The sequence below is a fragment of the Pan paniscus genome, chromosome 8 (genome assembly GCF_029289425.2).
Source record: "Pan paniscus chromosome 8, NHGRI_mPanPan1-v2.0_pri, whole genome shotgun sequence".
Lineage (NCBI taxonomy): Eukaryota > Metazoa > Chordata > Mammalia > Primates > Hominidae > Pan > Pan paniscus.
In genome coordinates this window covers 126,179,597-126,189,462 of record NC_073257.2, presented here as the reverse complement: position 1 = coordinate 126,189,462, position 9,866 = coordinate 126,179,597, and the positions used below count along the sequence as shown (strand labels likewise).

Below are 9,866 nucleotides of genomic sequence, written 5' to 3'. Positions count from 1 at the left end.
TCCATTCCTTTTCTGACCTCAGAGTGGTTGCGTTATAAGAGTGGAACCATGCGCTACTTCCTGCACTTAGGGCAGAAGGAGTATTTTTAGTTCTCTGAGCTACTGGAAAAGCTGCTGGGGATTCAAAGTGGGTGTTGTTTTGTTTGGGTATCACCAGCTGGGAGAGCCTCTAGGCCCAGGACGTAAAAACCACACTGTTAGAGCTTATCTGGGGGAAAAAATTCGCTTTGTGATACAATTACATTCCTCTCGCTCCCCATCCTCCCTTTGATGTGATGTTACATTTACAAAAATAAGAAGTGCCATAACGCTTTGCAAGCTGCGGCAGGCGGAGACCGAGTCCCTTCCACGCATGGAAGCACACACTTGCCCGTGAATGCCCGTTCACTTAGTCTTTGATGTGGAGGTCCTCATCCAAACTTTGCGCCAATCCTGCCCTCTGGTGGCTGAAAGACCCACATCGCAATTGCTTCCCAGGGTCCAGCTTGTAGCTTATATTCATCCATTCAGAGGTTCCCCATCAACAAACATCTTCTCAGCACAGGAATATGGTGGACAAGAGCAATATGGGCTCCCTGTCCTTGTGGCACTTACATCCTAGTTTGGGAGTGTGATGTTATTCAGCAAATTACCCAGCCAATCGCTGAGCTACAATGGCTGGAAGGAAGTGGGGAGGGTGCTATAGATTTGTACTGGGGCCTGGGTGACAGGCTGGAGTGGGAGGGACAGGGCTTGATCCTAGGAGCAACGGAGCCCTGATGGCTTTCAGGGGAGGGCGGCAAGCTCAGATCAGGGTTTTGAGATGCTTCCTCCAGCTACTGGGGTGGGAGTGGATCGGAGGGGGCAAGAAGGGACCTGTTAGGAAGCTGTCGCAGCTGTCCAGGGCAGAGACGCAGCCTGGACTAGGGGAGGCCCATGAAAAGCTGTATTTAGAATCCAGTTGAAACTAAGTGGGGGCTGGGCATGATGGCCCATGCCTGTAACCCCAGCACTTTGGGAGGCTGAGGCGGGTGGATCACCCGAGGTCAGGAGTTTGAAACCAGCCTGGCCAACATGGTGAAACCCTGTCTCTACTAAAATACAAAAATTAGCTGGGTGTGGTGGTGGGCACCTGTAGTCCCAGCTACTTGGGAGGCTGACACAGGAGAATTGCTTGAAGCCGGGAGGCAGAGGCTGCAGTGAGCCAAGATCCCACCACTGCACTCCAGCCTGGGCGACAGAACAAGATTCTGTCTTTAAAAAAAAAAAACAAAAAACAAAACTGGGAAAAGAAAACCAACTAAATGTCAAATTCTGCTCATCACGGCCTCTTTGATGAAGAGAATGTAGCAGCAAATGTGATGGAGCTATGGGTTATACCAAAGGGGGCTGATTTTCCTCATCAAAATAAACCTATAGCTTTGATTAAATGGGCAGTTTTTTCTCAATATAAAGGTAAGAAACAGTGTGAACATTTTAATTGAGGTACCCAATGGATGCATTTGATTAGAATGCATTGTCCCCTGGAAAAAAAAATACCAAATTCACTGGGATTTTGATGATGATTTAGCAGCTGAGCTAGTGTAAGGTATTTAAAAGATGTCCCAACTTTACTGAAGCCACGAACAAAATAAATTTGAATGTTGTTATTTCTTGGGGATCCAGGAAGTCTTGTTGTATATGGGATTGGGGGAATGACTTGCATTGTTCATAAAATACAAGTGTCAACTTAAAAGACATACAATTTTTAAATCCTTTTAAAAACTATTAACAGGTGGTCACTAACAGTTTTTAATAGTGACCACCTGGTGATAAGTTTTCACCTCCTAGAAACACAATGTATATACATCTCATATGGCCCTTGGGACAAAAGTCCACAGCATTATTGAGGTGGCATCAAGATGTCACTGACAGGAAATATTATCTGGGGCCACTGGGGGGTGGGATAGGCTGGTGAACAGGAGAAGCACAGCCCCGGGCTGTTACAGAGGCTTTCGTGGGCAGGCTCAGGGGTAGGGGTACGGTCATGGCCTGGTGGGGAGGGGCTGGCACCAGGCAGCACTGCCTGGCCCTGCTTATGTCTCTCTTGGCCTTGTTCCAGGCCAAGTCTTCCGAGGAAATGGGCCACTGGCTGGGTCTCCTGCTCTCTGAGTCAGGCTCCAAGACAGACCCAGAAGAGTTCACCTACGACTATGTGGATGCCGATAGGGTCTCCTGTATTGTGAGTGCGGCCAAAAACTCTCTCTTGTGAGTAATTTGGACCCTTCCTCTGTACACTCTCTCATTCCTGGCCATGCTGTAGGCCCTGGGTCAGCCAGAGTCAGGGGCAGCAGGGAGCACAGGGTCCCACCCCACTCTGCCCAGCAGCAGGAAAATGTGAAGCCAAGGAGTAGCCCTCAGGGAGGCCCGGCCAAGAGCCAGAAGCTGAGCTAAGAGCAAGGAGCCGAGCCAGGCTTCGGGCCCCGGGGGCGGCTTTGGCATCCTCAGAGGCAGTTAGACTCTCCAGCTCCTCCAGGCAGAGCTGTCACCTTTCCTGACCTCCTACTTGTCCTTCTGGTGAATCCCTCACTGGGTCTCCAGCACACCCTGGAGAAAAGCAGGTCAGGGGGCGGTGCTTCTGTTTCCAGATGAGCAAACTAGGGCTGAGGGAGAGGGCGTTCTCTGGTCAGGGTGGTAGAGCCAGTCTCGTGGAAGCCGGCCGAGCCACTGAAACAGAATCAGTTTTCTCATGGACCAAACGGGGATAGTGTCTGGCCTGCGCCACCCCAAGTGTATTGTGAAGATGAAATGAGAAGGGGTTTTTTGTTGTGGTTGCTGGAAGGAGATCCTAGAAGGGAGGAATCGGGGAGAAGATGGCAAAGGGATCCTAGGACAAGGCGTATGGGCAAGGGAAGGTTGTCTTTCTGGGAGGAAAATCTCGAACCAAGAATTTCAGGAAGAAGGCACTGGGAAAAGAGGGAGGAGGTGCCCTCAGATCCATGGAGGTGAGTGTCAGCCCCCAGATCTCTTGTGTGGCCACCACTTTCACGGCAACCACTCCTCACTGGGAATCGTTGGAGTCTGGTGCTTTCGCCACCCTGCCCCAGCTGCTTCATGCGTGCCACCTCGCCCTGTTTCCAGACTGATGCAGAGAAAGTTCTCAGAGCCCAACACTTACATCGATGGCCTGCCTAGCCAGGACCGCCAGGAGGAGCTGTATGACGACGTGGAACTGTCAGAGCTCACAGCTGCGGTAAGGACCCGGCCAGGCAGCGGCCTGGGCCTCTCCAGGCCCTCCTCCTACCAACCTCAACACCTGGATGCCAGAGATCATTAGAGTATCCCTGAGATGAGATGAGTGGGTTCTGAGTCACCTACCAGGCCAGTAGTGCAGACACCTAAGTGCAACAAGGCTGTCTCCTATATGTGAGGCTGTGCAGTTTGCTTGGCTTGGGGACTTATCTAGATGAAACACCGGTGAACCCCTCTCGTCAGGGCTAGGGGTGTGGTGGTGGGATTGGGAGTGGAGGCACCAGAAGGCTTCCAGGTCCAAATCGGTTGTTGAGTGGGATGATCACACCGATGGCAACTTCCACGTGTTGGGCACTGAACCCTGTGCTGAGCTGAGGACCTCCTGCAGATGATCTCCTTGAATCCTAACCACCTTATGGGAAGATGCTGCTCTTTTCCTCTTTACAGATGAGGAAATAAGGTTCAGGGAAGTTAAGTGCTCTGTCTGGGTCTTCCACCTCGAGTGACATATCTAGGACTCAACCAGTGGCCCCCCCAGCAGGGAGGGAGATCTCTTGGAACACTGTGAGATGGGCACCAGAGCTGTGAGGCAGGGCTGGTACCCCCTCCACAGCTGAGGGAGTAGAGGTAATGGTGAATGCCCCAGACTCACTCTCTCCTGCAGGTGGAGCCTACCGAGGAAGCCACCCCTGTTGCAGATGACCCAAATGAGAGAGAATCTGACCGAGTGTACCTGGACCTCACACCTGTCAAGTCCTTTCTGCACGGCCCCAGCAGTGCACAGGCCCAGGCCTCCTCCCCGACATTGTCCTGCCTGGACAATGCAACTGAGGCCCTCCCTGCAGACCCAGGCCCAGGTCCCACCCCAGATGAGCCCTGCATAAAGTGTCCAGAGAACCTGGGAGAACAGGTACAGGCCCTCCCCTGCAGGACAGCAAGACCACCTTCCCGCGCCCCTTCAGCCAGCTGAGTCAGGTCTGCTTTCCCCCAAAGCAGCTGGAGAGTTTGGAGCCAGAGGATCCTTCCCTGAGAATCACCACCGTCAAAATCCAGACGGAACAGCAGAGAATCTCCTTCCCACCGAGCTGCCCGGATGCCGTGGTGGCCACCCCACCTGGTGCCAGCCCACCTGTGAAGGACAGGTTGCGCGTGACCAGTGCAGGTACTTGTGCTTGGGGAAGTTAGCCCGATTCCATCTGTATTAGTCAGGGTTCTCTAGAGGGACAGAACTAATAGGATAGATGTATATATGAAAGGGTGTTTATTAAGGAGAATTGACTCACACGATCACAAGGTCAAGTCCCACGATAGGCCTTCTGCAAGTTGAGGAGCAAGGAAGCCAGTGGTGGATCAGTCCAAGTCCCAAAGCCTCAAAAGTAGGGAAGCCGACAGTGCAGCCTTCAGTCTGTGGCCAAAGGCCCGAGAGCCCCTGGCAAATCACTGGTGTAAGTCTAAGAGTCCAAAAGCTGAAGAACTTGGAATCTGATGTTCAAGGGCAGGAAGCATCCAGCACGGGAGAAAGATGAAGGCTGGGGAAGACTCAGCAAGTCAAGTCCTTCCACGTTCTTCTGCCTGCTTTATTCTAGCCATGCTGGTAGCTGATTAGGTGGTGCCCACCCAGACTGAGAGCGGGTCTGCCTCTCCCAGTCCACTGATTCAAATGTTAATCTCCTTTGGCAACACGCTCACACAGACACACCCAGCAACAATACTTTGCATCCTTCAATCCAATCAAGTTGACATTCAATATTAACCATCACACCATCGTTTTCAGATTAGGAAACAAGTTCAGAGAGGTAGAGGGACCTGTCCAGGTCTGGCATCCAGCCTAGCAGGGCTTTGTGCCAAAGCCCCAGGTTGTATCCGAGCCTGGGGAGTAGACTGGGGACAGCCCTCATGATCCAGCTCTGCTTACCTGGGGCTTCCCTCTCTGGGTCTGTAGAGATCAAGCTTGGCAAGAATCGGACAGAAGCTGAGGTGAAGCGGTACACAGAGGAGAAGGAGAGGCTTGAAAAGAAGAAGGAAGAAATCCGGGGGCACCTGGCTCAGCTCCGGAAAGAGAAACGGGAGCTAAAGGAAACCCTACTGAAATGCACAGGTAAGGGGCCCCCCAGTGGGGAGGGACCCTCAGCTCAGAGGGCCGTGTAGGCTTAACTTTTTGGCGGAAGATCTGGCTGTCACCATACCTTCTCAATCAGTGGGCCCTGGCCCCTTCAACCCTTGGCCTGGGTGGGTGCTCCCTTGTGTGTCCTTTCTTCCAATCCTGTCTGAAAGGTCATTCTCCTGGACATAGAGAGAAAGCCTCTGACGGAACATCAATAGGACCAGCAGGTCATCGTAAAAGCTAGTTAAAGGAAGTTTTACAGGGTTATGCATAGGCCGTGTTTTATTGTCACTTAAATGTATATTCCTTGGCCCATCTTTTGAGGACCTGGCACTGCAGATTTTTTGAGCTCTGGTTGGCTGACTGGAGTCTCATGTCATCCTTCATGCATTACCTACACCCGTTAATGCATCAGCCTTCATTTCCAGCCTTCATTTCTTGAAAGTCAACAAAAACTTAAGATACTTGCCAAGAAGTCTTTTAGATTATCTTCCAAATCACACTCATATCATTTGACAGCTATTTCCTGGCAATCTGCTGCATTTAAAATTTCAAAATTAAAAAAATATTGAGATGGGGTCTTGCAATGTTGCCCAGGCTGGTCTAGAGCTCCTGAGCCCAAGGGACACCTGCCTTGGCCTCCCAAAGTGCTGGGATTACAGGTGTGAGCCACCATGCCCAGCTGCAACCTGCCTCTTCTAGAACCTTTCCAAAGTATTTGACTTAGTTTTCATGGAGTAACTTTGTGCTTATTTAAATTGTAGAGGTGTATGAACAAGCAAGAGCAGCGGTGCAGGTTTGAGGACAAACTCAGCTGACTGGTGAGGGAAGGTCTTGAGGGTGCAAAGTCACCCACTGGCTTTCTTTTTTTGAGACAGTCTTGCTCTGTTGCCCAGGCTGGAGTGCAGTGGCGTGATCTTGGGTCACTGCAACCTCTGCCTCCTGGGTTCAAGCGATTCTCCTGTCTCAGCCTCCTGAGTAGCTGGGATTACAGGCATCCGCCACCATGTCCAGCTAATTTTTGTATTTTTAGTAGAGATGGGATTTCACCATGTTGGCCAGGATGGTCTCGAACTCCTGGCCTTAAGTGATCTGCCTGCCTCAGCCTCCCAAAGTACTGGGATTACAGGCGTGAACCACCGCACCCAGCTTGAACTGTATTTTTTTAAACTCCAATCTTCAAAACATTATTAGTATACGTTTTCTTTTCCTTCCCTCTTTAGAGATGGTCCTTCAATAGCATCTGTGAATTTTTCTTAAACAGTGGCCCTGTGCTCAGGACTCTATGTGGTACATATGTGATACCATCCTTTCCTCCAGCAGTGAGCTTCTAGAATACAGGCCCTAGGCATCATTTCACGGTGTGGCAGCATCAACCCGAGAGGTCCAGGGTTAACAGGAGGAGCCAGGGCTGAGGACTCCTGCTCTGTTAGGCCTAGGGAAGCCAGAGGATTGAGGGAACTTGGTAGGGCAGGTCAAGCTGCCCAGCCCTCCTCCATGGGCCATGAATAAAGCCCCTCACCCTTTTGGGTCACTGTCAAAGCAACCAAGAGTCTCTGAGAACCTACAAGAAGGGACTTAGGCCTCAGACTCATGCCCCTTAGTGAAGCCAGAGCTCTCCTCCCCAAGAGCCTCCCAGCCTTTGCAGAATGCTAGCTAAAGGAGGCCTCCAGGCTGCCCCGGCATACAGGCCCCTCCTGGCTCTGAGTGTTGGGGCCAGACCTGTGGTCCTTCTCGGGTGGCGGGGTATGTAGATCCTGCCTCCACCCAGCAGGGCTCCCTGGCCTGGGCTGAGATGCTGTTCTCTGACACCTGCATAATTCTCTCTCCAGACAAGGAAGTCCTGGCGAGCCTGGAGCAGAAGCTGAAGGAAATTGATGAGGAGTGCCGGGGCGAGGAGAGCAGGCGCGTGGACCTGGAGCTCAGCATCATGGAGGTGAAGGACAACCTGAAGAAGGCTGAGGCAGGGCCTGTGACATTAGGCACCACCGTGGACACCACCCACCTGGAGAACGTGAGCCCCCGCGTGAGTGCTGGAACTGCGGCCTCTGGGCTGCTTGCGGGGCTCCCTGGACATGGGTTGGGGTGGGTGGGTCACATCTCCCTCCCCTTGACTCAGCCCTTGCTCTCCTCCTGTAACCACAGCCCAAAGCTGTCACACCTGCCTCTGCCCCAGACTGTACCCCAGTCAACTCTGCAACCACACTCAAGAACAGGCCTCTCTCGGTCATGGTCACAGGCAAAGGCACTGTACTCCAGAAAGCCAAGGTAAGCAGTCACTCCCAGCCTCCCTTGGGGCCAGCAGAAATGTCACTAAGGTAGGGGCCCATCTTCTGACCCAGGTGGTGCTTTGTGGCTTTTGGCACCAGCTCTGAGCAAGGGCTCAGCACTCACCAAGGAGTGGCCATGGCTTTGCTATGCCTTCAGCTCAGTCTCTGGCACTGACCAACCAGAAAGGTGCCTGCACTTGGTTCGAGCATCCTTCCCCGTGAGCTTGGGGATGCTTCAGTTCTTGCCCTCCACACAGTTATGGGTAGATTCCAGGAGGCCAGCTGCAGCTCAGGGACAGATTATGACTGAGTTTTCAAACCAAAAAGTCAGTCAGTGACTCCACAGGACTTCTACCATTAAAACTAAAGAAACAGACTCACATAGGTGGTTTGAATTGCCCAAAGTTGCCCACCCAACTACTGGCAAAATTCTCAGCAAGTTGTGAATGAGGAATCCATGCTATGATGCGGTTTCTCCCTGATGGCTAGTCAAAAAAGTATCATTAATCATTTACTTGTTTACTCATTTGTACACTAAAGAACATGCCTAGGGCTGCCTTTGCTTTTGGCAAATTCTGCTCCTTATTCCTATCCTCCTTACCTGCTGGAGATATTTGGAGGTCCCACAACAATGGCTAACCAATAAATCCATGCAAGCATCTGAACCTCCACTCCCTTGTTGCTGTGAGAGACATCACTTATAGGCACCCGCTGTTGTGCCACAGTCTCAAAATCTCTGAATAGGCACTCTAAGCAGTGATGAACACACAGGGTTTGAAACATTTATCACCTCTATGCCTAAAATAGTTTTTCTCACATTTTTTCTATGTATATCAAGGTTGCTACAGTGGATAACTAACTATCTTTTTGGTGGGGGGTGGGTGCTGGTATTTGAATGGTACCCTAGGAATGGGAGAAGAAAGGAGCAAGTTAGAAAACAAGCTTCATCTAAAGACTCTCATGTCAAGGTGGACCTTGGTGACAATCCTGCTTTGTTAAAGCAAAAACTATGTGAAAGGGTGAGTCTGTTTAGAAGAAAAAGCAAAGACTGAGGTACTGTGAATGGAGAGCTTCAGCTAAGAGGAGGCTCTGTCCCTTTTCAGAGCCAAAGGAAATAATACAACAAAAAGGAGGCTTCTTTGGAGACCTAAGTCTATTGGATGTAAACAAGACGTTGTATTTCGGGATGTTCTGTGTTTCTTTCTTTTTTGAAGTTGTCATCAATTGCTTTACTAAGATTTTTAAATAGTGAAAACCTCGTGTTTAGACTTTGGTGGAAGATGAATCAAGGAAGCAGGGCCCTGTCTTATGGGTCACGTGGCTTTGGTGAGTGAGAAGACCTAAACTCCTAGCCATCATCTCTTATCCAATACTTAGCAGTTGGGGATTAAACCATCCTTGCCTTCAGTTCTCTCCAATATTACCAGGCCCAACTCAGTCTTCAGTGATTTTAAACAGCATTGACATCATCTGTAAAACCATCTATAACATGAGTTTTGAGAAACAATAACAGGGGAAAATATTTGGGACCAAGCTGAAGCACTGATCCCACTAAGTTAAAGATTTCTTTCCAGTCCAAGGCAGGCCTGAATCAACTGTCTTTAAATAAAATTTTAAGTGATGCTGTATTATATATAGGAAAAAATGCTTATATTATATATAGGAAAAAATGCTTAAAATCCTGTCATTTAGAACAGTGAAAAGTATCTTTTGAGATTAAAGTGACTCTTTACTGTAGGAAAAAAAATTACTCTGTGTTTACAGATTCATTGCTGTGATCAGGCCATTTTTAAGGGAAGAGTTATTTAATATAAATAGTCCCTGATTTTAAGTTCTGTTTAATGTTCATTCTCCTTCCAAGAACAAAGTGGTGATTTTTGGTTAGGGTGATCGCCCTCTTAAAATTGGCAGTGCTGTTCCTTGTGCTGCCCCTGTCTTTTCCTCTGATGGCATTTTTTTTTTTTTTTAACACAGGTTGAAACATTTCATCTATTATCTCTGCCTCATTTCTGGAGGGTTGTGTATCAGTTCTCTAACACTTGTTCCTGAGAACTAAATGTCTTTTTTATTCTTATTTCCTCTCTCATAAACATTTGGTGACCTTTTACCAAGTGGTGAGTTAGGTTTTTTAAAATAAAATGTTCATTGTATTTGAAGTTTTCCTCGTAGTTCATGAAATGACTTGGGGCAGGGCCTGGGGGGTTTTCAAGGGAGGAAATGTTTTGGTTATTTACACACTGAACTACAAGATGGGATCCTAGCAGGAAACTCAGCCTCCTTGA

The 9,866-nt window shown here is 49.6% G+C and overlaps 1 protein-coding gene across 12 annotated transcripts in view; it reads left to right on the top strand.

Annotated features, from left to right (window-relative positions):
- Window positions 1-9,740, top strand: part of AFAP1L2 (actin filament associated protein 1 like 2) — a 109,600-nt gene extending 99,860 nt beyond the window's left edge. For 4 of the 12 annotated variants that reach the window (XM_034931531.4, XM_008950936.6, XM_034931534.4 and 1 more), the window contains 7 exons: window positions 2,081-2,226; window positions 3,100-3,211; window positions 3,875-4,120; window positions 4,204-4,372; window positions 5,153-5,308; window positions 7,147-7,340; window positions 7,460-8,483. In XM_034931531.4, the coding sequence (XP_034787422.2) occupies window positions 2,081-2,226; window positions 3,100-3,211; window positions 3,875-4,120; window positions 4,204-4,372; window positions 5,153-5,308; window positions 7,147-7,340; window positions 7,460-7,636 (1,200 nt within the window). In that variant the 3' untranslated portion in view covers window positions 7,637-8,483. The other 8 variants (XM_057298785.2, XM_034931536.4, XM_024930431.5 and 5 more) reach the window with 4 other exon arrangements.
- Window positions 9,741-9,866: the final 126 nt, after the last annotated feature.